Consider the following 22,591-nt stretch of genomic DNA (forward strand, 5'->3'; position numbering starts at 1 on the left):
CCATAATATATATTATAAAAAAAATTTTAAACAAGGAATCTCAAATATGTTTTGAATTTAGGCTTTCCCAATCATATTCTATTATTATATATTTATACGATTTGAAATTAAATGCTTTGCTATTAACTTGAACAAAATAACAATTTAAAATACAAACAGTATATATTTTTATATTATGAAAATCAAGAACGTAATTACGGATTAAAATTGAATGCATTTGAATGCACAACTTTTTAGACTTGAAATTGTAATCAAATTCATTTTCTTGGACCCACGCCTCATAACGAACAAGCATTTCAATCCAATATTTAGATTGAAAATGCCAAGTAATAAACAACTTTCCCAATATTTCTGCTAAATTGAAAAGAAAAATCATAAATAAAGACACTTGGATTTAATAAAAGAAATACAAACCTTGATGTAGATGTTGCTGCATTTGACGATGCAGTGGACCCTAAAATAACAAAAATTGTTACTAACACATTTCCTTTCTAATAAGAACAAAATATTCAAATAAACAGTGCTAAGACTATGTTAAAACTTACTGAAAAACATTTCCCTCCTAAACAGATAAAAATATTCAAATAACTAGTGCTAGAAATAGTATGTTCAAATTGTTTGAGAATTTTAAAAAATTCTTCTCAAAATTCATTCCAATAACTTTTGATATTATTCCAAATGTATCAATTTTTTAAGGCAACCCTTTTTGTACAATTAACCATCTCTGTCAGAGATAACCACATTGCAAATCAAGTCCTATCACTGTAGCAAACAATGTCAATGCTGTGCTTCAGGTTTGTTGAAAAAATGGCACTTTAGCCTGGCGGAATGCCACAAGATCGCAAGCTATACTCAGAAAAAGTGAAGTTTGGCATAAAATACGGAATGTAATACCAAAAAATCGACAGCCTTCTGGCGAAATTAATTAGCTCATTATTTTTTTCCCAACAACAATCTGACTACAAAATGATAATGACTTTATAACTTACCGGTCCACCAGGTCCAGTAAGAGGGTACGCATATGAATATGGACTCCCGATTGGGGGACTTTTCAAGTCTGGCTTAATCCCAACAATTTTTGGTGATGGAATACCTGTGAAAAGAATGAAGATATAAGAGAAAGATTAAAGAAAATATCACAAAAGCTCAATGTAAATAAAATCTTTCAATTTTTTAAGTAATATAAACTTGTTTCTATTTGTAATAACTGTCTGTTGTCTATAAAAACATCTTTGTATTGGATCAGTGATTATGACGATATAACAGTATAACAACGGTATTGTTAGTATAACCTTCATAAACCATAATTTTCATTGTTAAACACACAGTTTGGGGCAATAAATTTCGGTAAAAAACCCCAGATTATCGATATTTGGACATCAAATTTGGCAAAAGTCAAAAACAAACGATTTGTTGACTAATAAAATGTTCTTTCTGTATGATTTATGACAAAACAGGAAAAATTATCAGTTTTAGAGCAGCGCCGAAAAACAGATGCCGTTTTCCAAATCAGAGAATTTTTTTTCTATCTATACCAAATATGTACCAGGGATAAAACAGGCTCAAAATACCAGCTTTGTCACCATACAAGCTTAGCAGATCGTACATCAATTTTTTGCCACCGTAATCTTTTCCATAGAAGGTAATTATTAATCTGAGATAATGCTTTGGGTTGTAAATCAATTTAAAATGATAATAAACATAAAGTAATATATTTTTACCAAGAAACATTATTATTTCGTTATGTGTTTTATAGGCTTTTTCTAGCAAAACAAATTTAATCATCTCAGAATATAATAATTAAGATTTCAATTTTACTTTATAAACATGGAAAGAGGGTTAAAAAAAAACTTTGAAAAATATCATCCATTTTGGCTTGAATTTAACAGCATTAGAATGAAAAAATTAGCCATATCTCCATTTCGAATATCAGAATTATATTGTTAATTTTAGGAAAGACATCCCCCATATTGTTATTTATAGTATCTACTAGTAAGTATGGCAATAAAACATACCAATGATCTTAAAATAATCGTACCATGCTATGTTTGCGAGCACAAATAAATCACAAATGGAATTATGCAATCAATTAACGCAATGCAATTAGCCATGCATGTAATTGGTAAAACATTTGCTGGACACAAGCATGCTATTAAGAAAAAAAGTAAATCAACCTGAAAAGCATTAGCATTATAAATAAAACTATTGTTAATTGTAGACTATCCAAGTCACGGTTTCCCAAACTTTTTGGGGCGCAGACCACTGTTTATGAATCTTATTTATGACGGGCCGCTATCAGTATCAATTTATGTGCCTAACCTGAAAGTCTAAATCAACACATGCTATCGTTGAATACTGGCAGGCTAACGACAATTCGATAAGATTATGAACTATTTATATACGTTTCAGACCCTTTTCATATCGTTGCGGACCCCCTGTGCAGTCATCATTGACCCCCAGAGGTCTGTGGGCCCCAGTTTGGGAAACCCTGATCTACGTTATATACTTCTGATACTATCTAGAAAAATTCAGTGGTCCCAAATACATAGCATCAAAAAATCATAATCAGGAACACTGCTTAGCTTACAGAATATTAATGTTAATTATATTAAAAAAGCGCTATTAGGTTACCCTACATTATCTCTATTATTATGGACGAAGTATTACTCATTCTTCATTACACAAAATTTGTTGAGTAACGTTATGTTACATTTTCAGCGCTCTTAGACCATTATTTTTTATAACAATAAGAATATTTTTCTTGGGGCTGATTAATAAAACTAAGCATAAGAAAATATCAGAAAAAAAAATTCAGAATTGAATGAAACGTTCGATAAAAATATCTTGAAAATAAAGTACCGGTAATCGTTTGTTGTTGATTGAATAGCAGTGATTTGAAGTCTTTCCAAACTTAATTCGTTAATTTTATTTTAGTATTTGCTTTCTCAAAAAACAAACAAATTTTTTTCACAATATCCTGTTATACTATAAAAACTATCCAGAATATTAATAAAGCCAAAAATTGTTAAAAATAATATCGCCTAAAAAAATTTGAATTTACAAGTAAAACTTACCATGAAATTTTACTCTTCTGTTCTGTTCTTGTGAGCTCAAACTGAGAGGGCTGGGTCCATTGTGCGTATGTCTACGTGAACGGTTGGGGCTCGGTAACCCTGTGTGCCCGCAAAGCAAAAATTAGTACAATTCACCAACATAAAAAACGGGGTTAGTGTACCACATTAACCACCAGGAAATCACAAAAATACATTATTGGGGAGGCCGATCAAAATAAAAAAATAAGAATCATGAATAGCAAAACCCAATTCTAACAAACAGATAAGTAAGCTACAAATTTATAATAATATATTTTAAATAACTTGCCAAAAAGAAATCACTATTATACTTTATGTGCACCTCAAAAAATAAAATTGCCTTCAATTATAACATGGAATTTTGAGAATTTTTAATCAAGATATAAGAAGGAACAAAGAAAATTAATCAAATAGCAATATCTTGGGATATTTTAGAATGGATTTGCACGTTAGTGAGACAAATCTAGTTATATATTAGGAACAGAAAAAACCCAATACCGTCCGCTTCTTATTGAGTTTAACACCAGTTTGCAATAAAAAAAAAACACTAAAAAATCTTATAAAAGTCATTATAAACTAACACTGCATTACTTTTTCTTCACAATACAAACAATTGGGTGAATTCCAATATTAATTTTTTTTACAACCATATCCGTGATTGCGTTTAGCATAGCGATGTCATTGCATTATTTTTATGATAATAGTTAGTTCACAGACGGAATACGATATAATATGGATCTCCGTATTGCTGGACTTATTTATGATTATCACTATGGAATATGGACATAACACTGCACCACAGTTGTCCTAATTTATAGCGATGTAATAGTATGCTTTTATACCAAAGAAAACTTAACAAATGGGACAATTTGTATATTTTGAGAATTATGGATAACAAATTTATTCACAGGATCTGTTCAGATAGGAGTTTTTATTCAATGAAATATGAATGGAAAACCTAAATAAGTGACATTGAAAATTTTTTGGAATAAAAACGGCAAATTATTTTAGATTTTTCATTTAAACAGATAAAACAATTTTTCGAAGTCAGAGTTCATCCAAGGTCACAAATTCTTGAGCATCTTCGTACATTGGCCAGACATTGAACAAATATGACATCTATCTTCCATACTTGATTGGTAAATAACTTGCGAGGCAGACCCAAAACAATTTCAGTCACGTATTGTTTATAAAGCCTTAACGCAAACGAGAGTATGCATGACTAAATTATTGGGAGAAATGTGATTATGGAAAGTAAAAAACGCACGAATTGTTGCAAGGAAAGCCTGATTTAATGGTGCACAAACAATAGTGCCATATACAAACAAAAAAACTTTTATTAGGAAATTCACGATTTCTTGGGCTCAGTAATTCCTATGCCATGTTACATAATTATAATAACAAAAAAGGTATACAAAAAATTGGGCAAAAATAATTGAGAATTTTGAACTAGACAAACAATATTAATTGAAGTCAGTTCAAAAAACTAATCAATCAATTTAGGCAGCAGATATTCTATCAAAGAGTATTGAGAAAAGGACTTCTGTCAAGAAGAGTCTGACAAAAAATTGATTACAATCATACCACCAATCAGACAAAAAGATAGATCGAACAAAGGCAAAAAATAAGTTTAACTCCTATCAAGCTTGGAACAATATAAATAGACATGGTTATAGTAATCGAAACATTTCATGAACCTGCAAGATGACATGATTTTTCGTTTCATATGAACTCTGTAAGAATTTCATCCTAGACGACTGAAACGAAAGTGAAACTACGCTATTCAAAGTCATAATAAAACAGTGCTTACAGGATTTTCTTCTTGCTCAGACATGGTACGACTTCTCTCGGAGTGAGCGAGTTAAATAAAAAATTTCTCTTTTGGACACTTGAAGAAGCATCATAATCATGAATTTCTTTTTTCATAGTCATTAATAAATAATTATAGTTATTATTATGACTATTTTGGAGCAGATTAAAAAAAAAATTTTCTCTTCTCAATTATAAAATTATTATTTTTTTTATTCTGACCAAAAGCACTACCACTAAGAACTCAAACTCTGAGGGCTAAATAATGTCTTTTATGACTATAGCATCTTGTTTAACTATTTATAAAATGTAAAAATTTTCTTGGAATTTTTAAAATATTTAGCCCATGTGTATATCTGGAATTTCTTCCACTTTGCGTATCAAAACATTATTAAATATGCAAATGCAAATAGCTACTCATTTCAAAGGATTTGGATGTCTAGTAAATGCTAAAAAATACTAACCTTTAACCTTATTTCTTAAGCTTCGTCTCGTCTCTTTTCTTGGAACATCCTGATCGGAAAATACTTTCTGTTTTCCTTTCTTACAACTATTTCTCTGGCAGGAACAGCTACTAATATCAACTGGTTCTTTGTGACAATCATCAACATTTTCTTCATGACTTCCTTCTGAGAGTCTCTCTATTCCATTAGCACAATTTAGAACTGCACTACGTAATTTAGTTCTCTCAATTTTTTTCCTTGTATAACTGTTCTCCTCTTCTAATATAGAGTCTAGTTCTTTCAAAATTCTACGAATTCTGACTGAAATACTACAACTGGTATCTTTCTCCATCGTGTTGTCTGCTAAAAAATATTGAGTCAACTATACAACCTCAGATTATCTTTCTATTTGAAATTTAGAAAAAAAACTTTCCCAATGATAGATAAATATATTTCAAAGAAATTTGCTCAATGTAAGATCGACCCCCTTTACTTAAAAAGCAAATCACTGTATTAGAAAAAGTTAATTCAATTCCTAAATTAAATTTGAACACCGTATACATACAGATTGTTTTGAATCCAACTTTACCTATTGCACAATATTACCATAATGAGTGTACATAATAGTAATAAAAAACCACACACAAAAGCCACTTTGGTTGGTAAATATTAGGACAAATGGCACATTATCACCAATAAGAGTAAAGTAACTCTGACACCAATACGATTTAAGAGAGCTGATTTCAGTGAGTCAGTTTGGATGAGTGATTTCGAAAACTTAACAGCACCCAATCAAATAATAGTAAAGGCAGAGATAAAATCAAACAAATCACATATATACCGGTAGATGAAAATGGACCTAATCGAATAACTTTTGACATTATTTGGTGCTACTGTAGCGAGTCTAGGTCTACCACCGCATAGAGCGAGATGTAACTCAAGATAGCACTTTAGCGTGGGATTTACTTCCCTAATAAAACCCTTTGCTTCTATGCATTTAATTTAGCAATAAACACTTAATTTGTACATATTTTTGAAATAACTTGGTAATTTTAACTATTATAACGGTATACCTCATAGCCTACTGCATTTGGATAGCCAATATATGGTAGTTGTAGTAACGCTATAGCATCCTCCCCTTAGTTTAATATTACAGGTACCAAAATCTTAGGTAATATGAATTCTAATATAATATAAGGACTAAAAAATTAAAAAATTAAGACAATAAAACTATGTATTTATGAATGAACCAACTTCAGTAATCAAGAAAAAATCACAATATAAATAATATAATGATTTATTGTATCACAAAATCAATCGATAAAATCTGAAAAATTTAAAATCAAATTCTCAAAAAATTGTTGTGGACTTTTCTACATACAATACACAATATAGCCAATACATTCCCATGCAGTGGACAAGCCTTCTAGGCATTGCTAAAGATTCACTACACCATGCACACATGCGACAAGTGCATTACAAAACAACCCACTACGTTATAAGAAAGTTTCTAAGTTGCTACGTTATAATGAACTTAAAAAGAGCCACCCCACGATAAGGCAAAATATTCGAATATCAAATGGAATATTGTAATGGCTTTCAGTTTCAACTATTCAAATATCTGATAACAAGTCAATTTACTTTGACATGGCACTGGAGCTAACATGAGCGAAAGCGCAAGAATTTTCGCAAGACTCTCGCAAGCAGACCGAAAGTGAAAAATCTAATATGGTAGTCGTCATCTTTATGATATGGTGTGTCCTTGTCTAATTTCATTGTCAATTTGATATCGTTTAAATTTGTTAAAAAGAAATAGCAAGCAAATTTAAAAACAAAAGTTTGCGATCAGTTTTGAGAATAATTCAGAAACATCAACAAATTTTGCCTACCCTAGAGATAATTTTTATCAATTCAAAATAGGCTATATCGAACTACCAGTAGAAATAACAGCATTCAGGTATAGCTTGCATTAGAATGCGCGAATGATTCATCACCAGAAGAAAAAAACAATTTTTTTTGAATCTATTCATAAATATTTTCAGTATATGAATGCATTGTCATTGAAATGGTATTATGGAACTCCATAAGCGCTCATGTGCATGAGTAAGGATGCCTATATACGGCAATTTAAAGATCTTCAGGACTAATATTAGTTTCTGAACTGTTTTTCCGCCATGTGCTTTTTTTCAATCTTGATTTTTACCACAAGTATAATATGCAATATACAGGGTGTCCATAAAGTCCCTTTACAATTTCAATTTTGTTATGAAGTCAGTTCTCAATACATATTAACCAGGTTTGTTATTTTTTAATCAGTAATTGTTTAATAAGTATTTTTTCTTCATTTAGGAGAACCAAAACAAAATATGGTATTGATAAATTCCCTTTGCAATTTTGAAATTTTTTAAAGACTTTATAGACATCCTATATTACGATATGAAGTGTAAGAAATAGTATTTACACCAAAAATTCCCTCAGTGTCAAATGCAATTCACTGTGACAAAGAATCATACTAACTGATAAGAATAAAACAATGTCTCACCTCCTCCTATGTGTGGATTCATGTTTGATGCAGAATTGATATTCCCTGTACTTCTTGCTTGGTTATAAAGCATAGAGGCAGGTGTTTGTAATGAACCTCCTTGCTGATTCTGAACAAATAGAGAAAACAACGATGAAGTGACAATAATATTACGATTTTTTCAATTAATCAAGGAGACTAGAAACAAGGTTTCTAAGATTGTGCCAGGGTAGTTTGCCCCCTCAATAGGTTGGCAAATGAAACTGAAAATTCATAAAAAATTTCGCATTTCAAGACTACTAAAGCCAAATTAACTAATCCAAATGCATACTAAATAATATTATTATACATGTAATGCAAAATATATTGTATATTAGAATATGGTCAACAAATAATTTGGAATGTATTTGAATATTAGATTCATATTAGACAACTCCTTTCAGCTTGGCCCATGCTTTGCTATGAGTTTTTATAGAAAGATGGACTGAGTAATGTAATGCTATTTCGACTTTTTTCGAGATATCTAGCTCATCAGATCTTCATTGTTATCAAAATAATTTCAAAAACACGGACCATGAAGAATGTGAATCATCATTTGAGCAGCAAATATAAATATCTGTCCGATAAATAAATACGCAATTGGGAAAACAAGATGCAGTGCAGTGGCCAAATAGTCAAAATAGAACATGATACAACAATTAAAAGCAAAAAAGAAATATATTATGTCAGGCCTCTTCAAATCATTCTTTAGTAAAAAAGTATTATGATGGAGAAGTCCAGAATAAAGAAATTAAATCTAATCAATTGTATCTGATATTTATACTTTTTAAATGGTCAACTTAGCAGCACAAATAGCAACATTCTGGGACAGATCGAAATGGAACAGCCAAATTACACAATACTATAAAGAGACATTTTTTTCTAAACCTTTATAACACATATGTATATTCAATACACATTCAATATTTAAATGCTCTAGTTTCAGTATATTGTCTTTGGAATCAAAATAATTTCAATTCATATTAAAAGTCAGATTACGGTAAGTTCAACTTTCACATATATCGCTAATATAAACATAGATAAATAAATATACCTGAGGCATTTGTTTTTGCTGTTCATCATAATCAATTGGATTTGGCAAAGGAGATGGAATATGGAGATTTGTTAAATCTGAAAGAAGTCAAATATAGTTAGTTAAGCATTAATTTCTTCAATTTAAAATACCATGTATATGGAAGATTGCTCTTAAAGTGAATCAAAAAGAGGAGAGTTAATGAGAGAGTAATTAAACCACAGACACATTGACAAATTAACTTTACAAAGTAGAAACTTAAATCAAACTGCTGATAAAGTTAAGTACATAATCAGTCTCACATCAGTCAGTGAACCACCAACTTTTATAATATGGACATGAAACTAGCTACCAGTCAGACGTTGAAGACAATACTGTGTATGCCAGCCTTCTTTGATAGAATATTAGGCATGCATAGTTAGCTCAATTTTTTTCTATTTCTGTATCAGGACTTTGATCATTGAAACCAATAAAAATGTGAAATTCCGACTCCTAGGTAATCCAGACTCTGGATAATTCAAAATTTTGAGTCCGACTGAAATTGGCCAAATTGCCAAACTCTGCCTACACAGCCCTGGTCTGCTCATCAGATCTTCATTATTATCAAGATTATTTCAAAAACACGGACCATGAAGATATAAGTTCATCATTTGAGCAAATAGAAGGTGATTTTGGAATCATATTATGACAGGGCATGTATTTACTGGAGTTGGACCAGGAGTCGTATTTTCAAACTCCCAGAGATAAAGTCGAAATCCTGAATTCCCCAAAGTCAAAATCTCAGGCATCTAACGGTGATAAAGAATGATTGAATGATAATTTCATATGACAAAATTTTTTCAAAATTAGATCTTCTCGGAGTTCAAAGTCAAAATTTTGTACAACCAGGAGTTGATTAGAATTTTACGAATCCCAGTTTGCAATATAGAACATAATTAAAAAATAACAAACATTTCGGTTATGAACCAGTGTAAATGTACTGATATTTCACTTGTAATTCATTCCTCAATGGTCATGTTAATTAAGCGTTTTACCTGGCAAAGATCCTGTGTTATTTCCGATCTGAGTAACGTGTGATAGTCCTGGTTGGTTGGTTGGTGTTGGTGGCATTCCTTGCCTGTGGTTTGTACATTCCGCTGTGTTTTGTAGAACACTGAAAACAAGTAAAGGAATAAGTAATCATTGCTATGATAGGCCATGGTATCAACCAGTTTTGACCAGTTTCCAAAAGTTTGGTTGAAACCAGAATTTACCGAATTCGTTAAACAATGTTATGGAATTGCTGTGGCCCAAACCCACAACGTATAATTATTGTAAGAAGGTTGCATTGGGTTAAATCCTGAGCAGAGGAACTTCAGTAAAGCTGATTCCCAACTGTTTGCTCATCAGATCTTCAATATTATCAAGTAATTTCAAAAACACGGACCATGAAGATAGAGATTCATCATTTGAGCGGATGCAGACGACTCGGGAATTCAAATAATAGAATTTCTGAGTAAATCCTTAGAGATTGTTTTGAATATGATATATCGGATATCGAATATTTGAAGTAAACATTGTTTTTGTTAACGGTTGAATGAAGTCAATTTTAATGCTTATATTAATATACTTTCATATGAAAATATTCTAATTTATTCCCAAATCATAAATTACTTTATCAAACATATCTGAATATTTGATTCGTTTTGGACCTCCCTGGGTCCAGGTATGTCAAATTTTGGATTAATTTCTATGAATTTCAAAAGTGTTCAAATATTCGAGTTTTTTTTAGACATCCCCGTAACTTTTTCACAGCATGTAACGCATAGTAGATTAGTAGGTATACATTTATTACAGCATTTTTCTACAAATGAGGTGCCTCATCATGGGCCATATTTTTAGCGAGTACCTTCAGGCACAATGAGAACTAGCATAGTGTATTTCCGGTCTGGACAATAGAAAGTAAATAAGTACTCCAAAGTCTGTAACTAATACTTAGGCATATTTACGTTCTGTGGTATTTAGCTGGCTTTATCAGATTAAATATTTATTGATGACGTTTAGTTTCGTCATGATGACTATTTAAGGAGTGTCAATAACATTTATGCGCTAAAAATAGAACCCACAAACTTATTGAAATGCGCATTTTGAGCGGGAAAAAAAACTTCATAGAAAAAATTTCCACCTCACAGGCGACACGAAATGGGAAATTGTATTTAAATTTGCATTTAATAACGATATTTGCTGAAATCGTGACATGAAATATTCCTTACCACGAAAACATACTCAAAAGTTCGTAGAAAAATAATATAAACAATAGTAAACATATGTTTAATTATAAGTAGGCGGTAGATTCGAATTACTAGTAGAGGTTCAGATAATCTTAATTGTTTTCGTAAATTATATACTCCTTTATATCTTGAAGCTATTCTTCTTTTAATTCTATAACAGGAAATTTTTACATTTACAATCATTATTATACTCATTTTATTCCGCATTAATTAAAATTGCCAAGTGCAAAAGGAGAGGTACCGGTAGCTAAATGCATTTATCAGTTGGGGTTACACAAGACTCCCATCCTTCTGCTGTGTCATTAGTGGATTGTATGCATATATTACGAAGATGCTGTAGTAGGAAAAAAGATGACTATACTATTAAATTTATTAGGAATCTTGTTGTAAACTTCTTGTCCAAGGAAAGACGTTATAAAAATACATTTGTGTTAGTGTGCAGCAAGACTCTACACATACTATCAATACATTTATGATGTGTAAATATGAAGTCCAAATAACTCACCCCATATGAGAATCTTCACATGATTTAGGTCCATTAGGAGCTTGTAAATGTTGATGAAATTTCTCAGCATCCAGAACTGATTTAGACATCGATGTATCCATCAAATCTGAAGAAATGATCGAAATTTGTGTCAAATATATAAATGTGTTGATGAGAATAAATGAACATAATTGCTGACCCTCCATACAGGGTTACATAAAACACTGCTTTCCAAAACTACAATACATAACACATGTTGAGATTTTAGCACTTTTCCGCCCTTCCCACCCAAGGAGAAGAAAATTGATATAATGACTTAATCACATAGTAAACCACATACTTTAATTTGGTTGTAAGTCCAAGTTGGATATGTAAATGCTTATTATTCCAAATACATAGACTTTTGAGTTGACTAAATTTTGTAGCCGCAAAAATGAAATTTCTAAATACTATTGTAGCAAGGTAGCCAATCCATTGGGATGTTAGTACCTGTACTGGCAATAAAATATCGTTTCATCATCGATACATATTAAGTAGATAAGATTCGGCCCTGCCAAACACAGCTTAATATTATTAAGGCTGCTTGCTCCTTTTCATAAACATCATAAACGAAATTTTTTTTTGATGAAAGACTTGAAAAGTGTACATATGAATCCTTTTGCTAAATTGTTGTTAATTGAAAAAAATCATTTTCAACTATTGGACCAATTGATTTCAATTTTTCAGTTATCCGTACTTAATAGGCCACCATAAGACTGATTACTCTTATTTCTTCAAATTTCTCTGAACAGTATTCATGGCCTATGGAAAGGAAACTCTTCATTTTGTTATGCTTGTCTACTGAGCTTTTGAACAAAATCTGTGCTCAGGTAATGCCTTAGAGCAGAGTTCCCAAACTTTTCCTTGTTTGTTTATCTTATTTTTGACGGACCCCCCAAGGGTCAACCTGTATTTTGTCATCCTATTGGTAAGAGCTGAAAATGCTGCCTAATACATGTGTGTCATTACAAAAAGCAATAAAATTTTATTGTCTTCACTGACAGCAATTGATACCAGGATTCGCCCACAACCAAAAAGACCCAATGGCTTTTTGATTAGAATCAATCATTAAAAATCGATCAGACTCTTTTCATATTGTTGCGCACTCCTGGTGCAGTCATCACGAACCCCAGTTTGGGAGACCCTGCCTTAGAGTACCAGCGTGCAACCTTCGTGTCCACATATTTTGAGCATTGCTCTCTCGTTTAAAAATAAAATTCAATTCACCTCTTCTGGGTTGTTGAGGCATCGCTGATAAATGTCCAGGAACATTGTTGAAATTGGAGAAAGGTGCTTGCGAGTTTGGATTCATCACACTCTGATGTAACGCTGAATCCGAGTTCGTCCTAGACAGGGCAAAACTATCGTTTCACACATGCCCATATAGAGGTTTACGGGGGTTGGGGGCGTGGTCAGGATGGAGCGGGTGGGGTCACAATAGGTTAGTAAGCAATGTATAGTTATTTTAAATTGAGGGTCAAAGGTCGAATTAAGGATAATTTTTTCATAAAAGTTTAAGACAATTTACCACAATAAAATGTATTTATATTATAATAACACAAATGCATGTTGCGACATTTAAAATCAAAACACAGAATATGTGATCCGTTTAAAATTAGATTAAACATGCAAATTTTTGAATTTAATAAAAAACAAAAAATTGACCAATTTTAAGTAATTATTTCACATTTGTTTTTTGAGTTGGAATAGTCATCAAATTATGATAACATCAATTTAGTATTTGACAAAACAATTATAAATCAGCCACCAGAGTTAGTTCAAACAAAAACGTTTAACAACAAATACAAAGCATGATGTAAATGGTTCGTGGAATTAAGACATTACGAGCAAAATTATGTGACCGAATGAATTTTGACAAGGGTGAGACAGGGTTGGTGACCAGGTGGGTGATAATTAGGGGTGCAGGTTTGCAAGCGGGTGCAGGTACGGGCAGGCAATGATGACGACACGCAAAATAGAAAGCAAAATAAAGCATGTGTAAGTTAGATTGTAAAATTAAGCAAGCAAAACAATCATATTAAACTACCAACGAACTACAAGCATTCACTACACAACTAAATAGAAGTGATGTCCAGATATGCATTTAGCATAATAAAAAATTTGGATTAAAAAATACTGCAAATTCATATTTATAACCATGATAATGAATTTTTGAAATTTAAAAATAACCAAACTGATAAAATTGTGGTAATTTTAGAAATTCAATAACTGTTTTGAGTTCTAGAATATTGTGCTAGACAAATTTGCAATCTTGCGACAATAATATTTTGTACGCTCTGGCATATATTCTTCAATAACACAAAATAAATTTAGAATCGAAATCGAAAATGATGATTATCAGAAAGCTATATCAACAACCAATGACTACATAACATGAAACATTAATCTGATTTTCCGAAAGATGGTAACAGCCCTAATAATCATGCAAAAGAAACCACTGGACAAAACTGCTATAAAGCAAATAAACATTAATAAACACTATATTGATTTTCTACTACTATTTAGTATATAGCTTTAGTATATACAGAATCACCATTCCGTCTTAATTGAACATAGATTTGGAATCAACTTGTGTAAGAAAGATACCTGTGTATAGGAAGAAAGTGAACTCTAAAGATATATTAATAGTTTTTTGCATTTTTTCAAGTTTGAAACAATTAAAAACATACTATATAATATCTAGTAAATAAGATTGTAATTTAATTGATATATTGTTTGAATTTGTCATACCTTTTTATGTTCCATTATTACAAGACACAATACTAGTAAAATCAATAAAATTGTTTACATAACGATTACTGTATAAAATAGAATTTATGGTGATTAGGAAAATGCTGAGTGCACAAATAAAGCATTTATGTATCAATATTCTATGAGAATGTGCAAACAATACTGCATACAAGAATAGGGAAAGAATGTTCGTCAACTCTTGATCCGGTAAAAATTTATCCTATAGTTTAGTACTGCAAAATTTTTGGTCCCCTTTTTGAGAACGATTTAGCGAATTTTGTTTCAAGGAGATTCGAGCAACTTCAGTGAAAATATGTTGACAGCTAGTTTTAGCCTATTCAATCCAAGCTTTTTCATTTATTCTGAAGAAGAATTTATCCTAAAACTTTGATTTATATTTATATTCATGAGACATGACTGAGACTGCAAAATGAAAGTCAAAGTCAATTTCATTTTATAAATTATATGCAGTACTTCTAATACAAATAGCGTTATTTTAGCCAATACTTAATTAACAATCAACATTTAACAAAGCGGGCTATATTACAATTTTGTTGCAAATAGATACATTTATTGAAATCAGATTTTTGAAAGATGAGATAATTTATATACCGGTTTATGCATGATAATTTCTAGTCGGAGAGAAAACTTGATAGTGAATCTTGATCCTCCTCCCCGTAAAAAAAGAGGTTTTCGTAACCAGTTGACATAATCAGTTAGTTAATTCTTCCTAATAACCATAAAAAATTACCATAAAATTTCCATTATAATCTGGCAATTTTTTTTTTTTTCATGATTTAACACCCGATGATAAGAATAACAAATTTGAAACCTAATCTAGAATAAATTAAATTCAGTGGCATTAGGGCCAAAAAAATCCCATAAAACACAATATGGGGTATACTTGACATAGTTTTGAATTTATAGCGTGATAAAATATACACAAGTCTTAATGAATGCATTAAGCCCGTAATAATCGATAGAGTCATCCATGCATACAATACAAAAAGGGTTGAGGGCATAGATAGATAAATCATTTTTTACAAAATGGAAAAATGGAGAATTTGTGTCCCGAAAAATCACTATTTCTTATCAAGGCAATCTTTCGAAACTTAAATAAACTAGAAATTTTGTTTTATTCTTAGAGTAATGAATTGATGATATAACTCATTTTATAAAATTTGAAATGAATAATAATGGAATTGAACGCTTTGCAGATAGATTTATTAAGCGTCTTATCCCAAACTACAATTAATTGTTACATGTAAATATATGCCAGTATGTTCAGATTAATAGAAATTTTGTCTTATTCGTAGAGTAGTAAATAGATGGTATAACTCATTTTATAATATTTGAAATAAATAACAATGGAATGGAACGCTTTGCATAAAGAAGTATAATCGTCTTATCCTGAAGGACAATCGTTTCATGTAAAATATATACCAGTATGTCAGACTTCAAAAATATCCAAAACACGATAACTAGAGCCCAAATTCTTTATCCTAGATATGTTAAATTGATTCAGTCCAAAACAGTTCAAGAGCATATAATCTAAATCTATTCATTTTTAATGAAGCGTTGAATGCAAATTAGAATTTATGTAAAATCGCACATCTGGCATCATAAATGAAGGGCGTGAAATATTCACAATCAAAAAATATCATATAAAATCTTTTTGAAACTGAAACAGTATGTGTAAGGATTATATTGTTTCTAAAATACTCTTCAGTACATTGAAAATCAACGTTGCACATAAGATATTCTGGTAGCGACAGAATTTAAATAATACATGCAAATCTAAGCTATAAACGCCAGACTCGCGATGCGCTTAGTGGTAATAAGATATGCAATGAAATCAATACATTATATGATTGATTTCTGTCTAAAAAAAGCTAAAAGACAGTTTTTTAAACGCTTATTATAGGATATTTCTGCAACATAACGTTTACTGATTTACATTTACAGATGAGTAATTAGGGTAATTAAACAATGATATTTTAATTGTAACAAGAGCATATGAGCATTGTAACAAATTGTATATGTTACAGATGAAATTCTCTATCATAATATATATATATATATATATATAAATATTATATTGATATTAGTATAATACTCTTATCAAGAAATAAATGTTTTTTAAAATACCGACTGTAGAAAAATTTATTATAGTATAAAATTCATTTTCGATAAAGTAAATTTTACGTGATGACAGATTTTTAAATCGATTGGATCACAAATCATAAATTGCATTCTTTGGACATTTATTTTTATGCCATTATATTATCAAGGCAAGGTGCTAATTTAGGAATTGGAAGCATTATAAGTATTTGAGATAAAAATAAAACATTCTATTCTTCAACTAAATCTAAACTATATTATGATTCGAATATTTTTTCGATTTAGACAGATTCAAATATTGGAGGTAGCTTTCTTTGTTTCAACCTAATGGTTGTTTAATAATATACTCCAAATCATACAACATAAAGCAGTGAGCACCTATCTTAACCGAAGTCTTTTGGGAATACGACGATGTCAAACCAGAATGGTGCACAATGTCATAAAATAAATTAAGCTATTTGGACACCTAGATATACAGGGTGTCCATGAAGTCCCTTTACAATTTCAATTTTGTTATGAAGTCAGTTCTCAATATATCTTAACCGGGTTAGTTGTTTTTTCAATCAGTGAATGTTAAAGTATTTTTACCTTTTTAATACTTCTGTGAGGCCAAAACAATATATGAAATTGACAACTTCCCTTTGCACTTTTTAATTTTTTTTTTTTAAGAATTCATGGACGCCTTATATATATGTATGTTTATATTATAATTTTAAAACGAATAGATTATACAAAAAAACTCATTATTTGGAAATACCAGTAACTCTCACAGAATTTAGAACATACAAAAAAAATAGAACCTAGATTACGGATTATGCAGTACTTCAAATTAACTCTTTATTCGGTCAATGACCACAAAGCAATAAAATGATGACTCATGTCACGTTGAACACATCATGTTCACATTGTTAAAACAAGTTTTCTATTTTGAATACATTTTGGAGCATATTTTATTATAAAAAGGTTTGTTTTTATCATAAATAATATTTTAGAATATCAAAAATAAGTATTCTATTTTAAATACATTTTCCAAATCAAGTATATTATTAGAAAACCAGAGATATTCTACTCAGTGCTGCAGAAAAGTTAGGTAAATCATTATTTGATTTATTTTATTTTTAAGAATTTCTCAAAAACAAAATACTAAATCATTCATAAATACAGAAAATAACCAATACCGAATGTATTGAAGTATTTGATCCATTTAGATATATCCAATGCAGTAACGCTTTTGTATAAATTGTTCCATTGGCATAGTTCTGAACAAACTAGATGAAGTAATGTTGAACTCCAAAAGATGTATCTGTTTTGAACTGTGCTAAGGATGCGTAAATCTTATAATTAGGAATATTATCTACCTCATCAAATGTAATGTAATTAATTGACTTAATTATGATGTTTAAATGTAAGCTTAACAATGATAGATCGAACCTCTTAACATTGCAAAGAATTAAATGTTATATTCCAGATCTAAATGATTAAATATTTTATAATACTTTGTTGTATTAATCAATTTGGTGTAATAAAAGTTAACTTTACAATATGAAAAGTTGATAACTTGACACAGAGAAATTTGGAAATTTCCTCAACTGAAATGTCACATAATTCTATAATAATATATGTGACAATGATATTCCTTAGGAATCCAATTTTTGTTACTGATTTTGAATTTAGAATGGCTTAGGACTGCAGTATTGAACTGAATCATATAAGTGATGAGAACATGTTGTAACACACGTATGAATGATACAACGTAATTTAGATGTGTAAATGCGAACGGACAAAAAAATTAACTTGATAAATTATATTTAAACTTGATTCACTTCAAAGATTAAGAAGGTAAATCTGTTTTCCAATAAAATTTTAGTGCTTTTTTATGACGATTTTGGAGAAAAAAAACAAACAACATTTAGGCTATTTGGAATCAAAATTAATTGCAATGTTGAATTTAAAAAAAAACATCTATTCTGATTCATAGACGAAACACAAACACGCTAATAGTTCCAAGTAACATTGCCAAAAAGCCTCCATACAATGTTTGAAAGAAAATCAACAACTTCTATTGCTATCAAAGTTGCTCACATTAAAATCTATCACTAATGTCATGTTAGATACCTCAACATAAAATAATTAGGTTACACCATAATTTGGCTTTGCTAACTTTAAAAAACATTCGAAGGATTTGATATTACTTTCGAATTTAAAATAAAAACACTGACATTTAATTACTACTACAATTTATACCTGGACAAAACTGCTAGCCATAATTTTTATGATTTTCATTATACAGTTCAACAACAAAGAAACACGAACTTAAACAAATTATTTCAAATCAAGACTGAAATTAACACAAGCATATTCAATTAACTCTACATACAATAATGTTATGTTGTGACTACGATTATACAACTACAAGACTAGCAAGCAGATGAAACTGATCAAATGCCAAAGCAATCTACGTATGAATACAATACAATTACTACATGTACCTTCTCCAACTGGTATCGGCAGGAGGTGACAAATAGGGCCCGCTATACGGCCCACCGGGCATTCCTTCAACGTGACGAGGATGTCGGTTCTGAAAATCTGGCCTCCTATACGGCCTTGGACGAGAGTCAAAGCGCACTTGGTGGCGCATATGTGGTGGCTTAAAATCCTCATACATGCCCTGAAAAAAATCATAAAACAGAAAATTGAAACTATAAATCAGAATAATGTACTAGCATGCAAGTCATCTCACAAGATGCAACCTATTGTCAACCACTTCATATAAAATTTGTGAATTGAACAGACTTTTGAACTGAATTTTCTCCCAATTTGAAGACACTATATGTTTTGTGTTGAGCATATATCCAATTTCCACAAAGCATTACAATAATGATAATATCTGCCATTTTACAATCTATAAATTCTCTATCGAATTCTCTGATATTACTCGACCCTGTTGTTTATTTGTAACAAATATGAGCTAATTGTTAGTTACTCTAGCTGAAAAATAGTTCTAGGATCAATTTCCTGAATCTCACTCCTGCAAACTTTATAGAAGAGTACATGCTTGGTCTGGTCTATTACAATTTGATCAATTTGAAAATGAAATCAGTAAATCGTGACTTTCCAGAACAACACCATGTTAACCAAACACAGTGATGATGTCAATCACGCTTCATTGATTAAAAGTTAAAATGAGTTAAAACTAATTCAAGAAGATTGACCTATACCTTAACATCAAATGTCCAGTCACAAAAAAATGAGAACTTCTGACTTACCTGTCGCATCTGCATTTCCATCGGTGGTCCAGACATTTGATTAACATTTGGTAAAGATCCTCCAAGATATGAAGGCCTGAGAAATGCTTGTGGATGGGGATGGAGACGTTGAGGTTGCTGAAAAGCAAAGAGGTCACATGATTAAATAGTTGGGAATTGTAAAACCATGCCCAAGATCTGCAAAGACTGTGCGATATTTGCCATTATAATATTATGACATGTAGTGGTAGTCGTTTTTAAATTGCACATATTTCCAGTTTATTGTGAAGCTCTATTTCGCGTTTTTTGCAATAAATTGAGAGACCATGGCAGTCTAGTAATAAATGGATTCTAATACATTGTTATAACTGCCGTCATGAAACTTTAAAATGTCAAACAAAACAACAAAACGAATCGTGAAAATCCTACACACTATTAAGTGCGTATTTAATAGTTATTATTAGCTGTTGAGTAGCTCCCCAGGTTCAAGTAAAATATATCTATGAATAATGAAAAAATACAACATTTGTCCCTAAAACGAGGACATTTGGGTACAGTGGCAAATCTTCAAGATATCATTATGTTTGCAGCAATAAGTATCTCTACGGACAATGAATGTTATGCGAACGAAACTAATTCTCATCGATCGTTTCTTGATCACAGAGGTAATTTTTTCCCTGTGGAACATATCGAAAATTTAATTGCGACATTTTAAGATTTCAGCTAATTGTTTTTGCTAAAGATCTTGAACGCTACGGTAATTTTTTTTCAAGGAATCTAACGGTGACGTTTATAGACTTCTTTTCCTTTCAGTTTATTGTGCAGTACCAATTTGAAAATTTGTGGCGATATGGAGGCTCCACACTGTCTCCTAAAGAAAGATAGGGTTTGCATCCACTGTTATAATTATTGTCTTCAAATATAGGGGTTATTGTTACGTACTGAATGAGTTTTTTTTAGTCTATTGCACAATACCAGATTGCTGATTTTGTTACGATATGGATAGGTACATGTTGCCAGACTGTCCTGCAAAGAAGGGGTTTGTATTCATCATTATATTGAATGTCTGAAATATAGGGGTTATTATCAGAATAAAAGAATAGTGCTATCCTGTATTGTGCGGGTATATTTCATGATTTCCATGACAATGTGCAATCCCAGAATCTTTCAGTTTTGTAAGTAGTGTAATGGGTTGAACAATTGCGAGGGTCTTGCAAAAATTTACCAGCTACGGACAGCCCGATAGAGTCGGAGAGTAGTAAGCCAAAACGGGTCTAGTATAGTTTAGTACCACAGGTACTTCCAGCGGGCGTAGCATAACGAATTTTGCATATGTTATTCCTAACCCCCACCTGTCTATGTCATCCAAAAATTACGTCACTGCGACGTCGCCATCACGTCATAGGTCTTGCCAAAGTATAATTACGATCGGCCGAAATGACATCTGCGCCGCCGATAACGAACTCGCTAAAGCCGGCGAACTCTCTCCTATCGTGATCGTTGTGACGAGAAAACGAGAGATAGCTTGCTCGATTTCGGGTGCTCGTCTGCGCGTTTTGGACGACCATTCGCATACTTTGGTGGGCATTATTACGCCACTGTGACGTCGAAATGACGTAATTTTTGGGTGACGTAGTCAGGTGAGGGTTAGGATTGACATATGCAAAAATTGTTGAGCAAGGTCAACTAGAAGTGCATGTGGTACTAAACTATACCAGACCCGCCAAAACGCAGATTGGCAGAGTTAAACAATCTTCTTGAAACAATAACTGCAGTACTGTATCATCATAAGAATTGATAAACTTTGACAGCGTAGTGAAACTGAGACCGACCAATGCAAACATGTAATACATTGTGTCAATATATTTAAAATCAGAGACTAATACAGCAATATCGCCGTTTATTTGTATTTCAAGTGTAATCAAATGTAAAAAAAAATTGAAAGGTGTAAGAATTAATGACCTCTGCGCTAGATCGAATACATTCGGGGTCTGCGTGCCCGATTTGGCAATAGTACTGTAGTAAAACAACTACAGATATTGCCATTATTTTCATGGGCGTGCTGATTTTGCGTTTTTTCGCCAAAACAAACGATGAAAAATGATGAAATATCCATTAAACGTAATTAAACTTGTGCTTACCCTTGTAACAGAAACTTCTTGCATAATCCTTTCAAAAGCAGCCGTTTCCTCGGCTTGCTTTTGATTGTGTAAAGCAATTTTTTCCGAAAATTTTCGGGGATTCGCCATCTTTATCAGCCGACCTCGCAAACGATGATGCCAGAATGAAGCGCCGGCCAATCAGTGAGCGTAGTGTTTATCACGTGACTATAGAAAATCACAAACAGATATTATCAATTCCGCGAGATAGCAGCAAAGATTGAATGAACTCGCTAAGGTCATTATCACTGATTATTCGATATTGTCGCGACGCGACTTGTGCTTGAGTTGACATTTGTACTAATTTTTGTTTACATTTTGGGTGCATAAATATGAGTTTCAAATTTGTCAATAAAGTACAAAATAAATTCGCAAAAAAGGGAATTGATCAAGAAGAATTTGCCTCTAAAACAGAAAAAAAAAATTTACAGTCATAGAGCCGAGAACATGGTACACAACATAGTAAGTTGCCTGGCTAGATGGAGGCGCTGTTTACAACGTTGCTGAAATCTTTTTGGCCATCGTTTTAACAATTATTTTAGTTGAACAAATGATAATTAATGTTAAATGGTGGATGGAACTATT

General features: G+C 31.4%; 1 protein-coding gene and 3 non-coding genes across 6 annotated transcripts in view; all 4 read right to left on the reverse strand.

Annotated features, from left to right (window-relative positions):
• Window positions 1-22,171, reverse strand: part of LOC120334552 (CREB-regulated transcription coactivator 1-like) — a 33,168-nt gene extending 10,997 nt beyond the window's left edge. The window contains exons 1-11 of one of the 3 annotated variants that reach the window (XM_039402058.2): window positions 21,989-22,171; window positions 19,869-19,985; window positions 19,092-19,270; window positions 12,958-13,076; window positions 11,713-11,818; window positions 9,972-10,090; window positions 8,959-9,035; window positions 7,887-7,995; window positions 3,075-3,173; window positions 990-1,093; window positions 415-454 (exon numbers count right to left, since the gene is read on the reverse strand). In XM_039402058.2, the coding sequence (XP_039257992.2) occupies window positions 415-454; window positions 990-1,093; window positions 3,075-3,173; window positions 7,887-7,995; window positions 8,959-9,035; window positions 9,972-10,090; window positions 11,713-11,818; window positions 12,958-13,076; window positions 19,092-19,270; window positions 19,869-19,985; window positions 21,989-22,096 (1,177 nt within the window). In that variant the 5' untranslated portion in view covers window positions 22,097-22,171. Of the gene's footprint in view, window positions 1-414; window positions 455-989; window positions 1,094-3,074; window positions 3,174-7,886; window positions 7,996-8,958; window positions 9,036-9,971; window positions 10,091-11,712; window positions 11,819-12,957; window positions 13,092-19,091; window positions 19,271-19,868; window positions 19,986-21,988 lie in introns of all 3 variants that reach the window. The other 2 variants (XM_039402057.2, XM_039402059.2) reach the window with 2 other exon arrangements.
• On the reverse strand, window positions 8,393-8,465 carry LOC120334717 (small nucleolar RNA SNORD18). Its single transcript, XR_005568552.2, has one exon. It is a non-coding gene; the product is annotated as a small nucleolar RNA SNORD18 (small nucleolar RNA).
• Window positions 9,520-9,592, reverse strand: LOC120334716 (small nucleolar RNA SNORD18). The gene has a single exon (XR_005568551.2). It is a non-coding gene; the product is annotated as a small nucleolar RNA SNORD18 (small nucleolar RNA).
• On the reverse strand, window positions 10,319-10,390 carry LOC120334711 (small nucleolar RNA SNORD18). Its single transcript, XR_005568548.2, has one exon. It is a non-coding gene; the product is annotated as a small nucleolar RNA SNORD18 (small nucleolar RNA).
• Window positions 22,172-22,591: the final 420 nt, after the last annotated feature.

The sequence above is a fragment of the Styela clava genome, chromosome 15, assembly GCF_964204865.1.
Source record: "Styela clava chromosome 15, kaStyClav1.hap1.2, whole genome shotgun sequence".
Classification (NCBI taxonomy): domain Eukaryota; kingdom Metazoa; phylum Chordata; class Ascidiacea; order Stolidobranchia; family Styelidae; genus Styela; species Styela clava.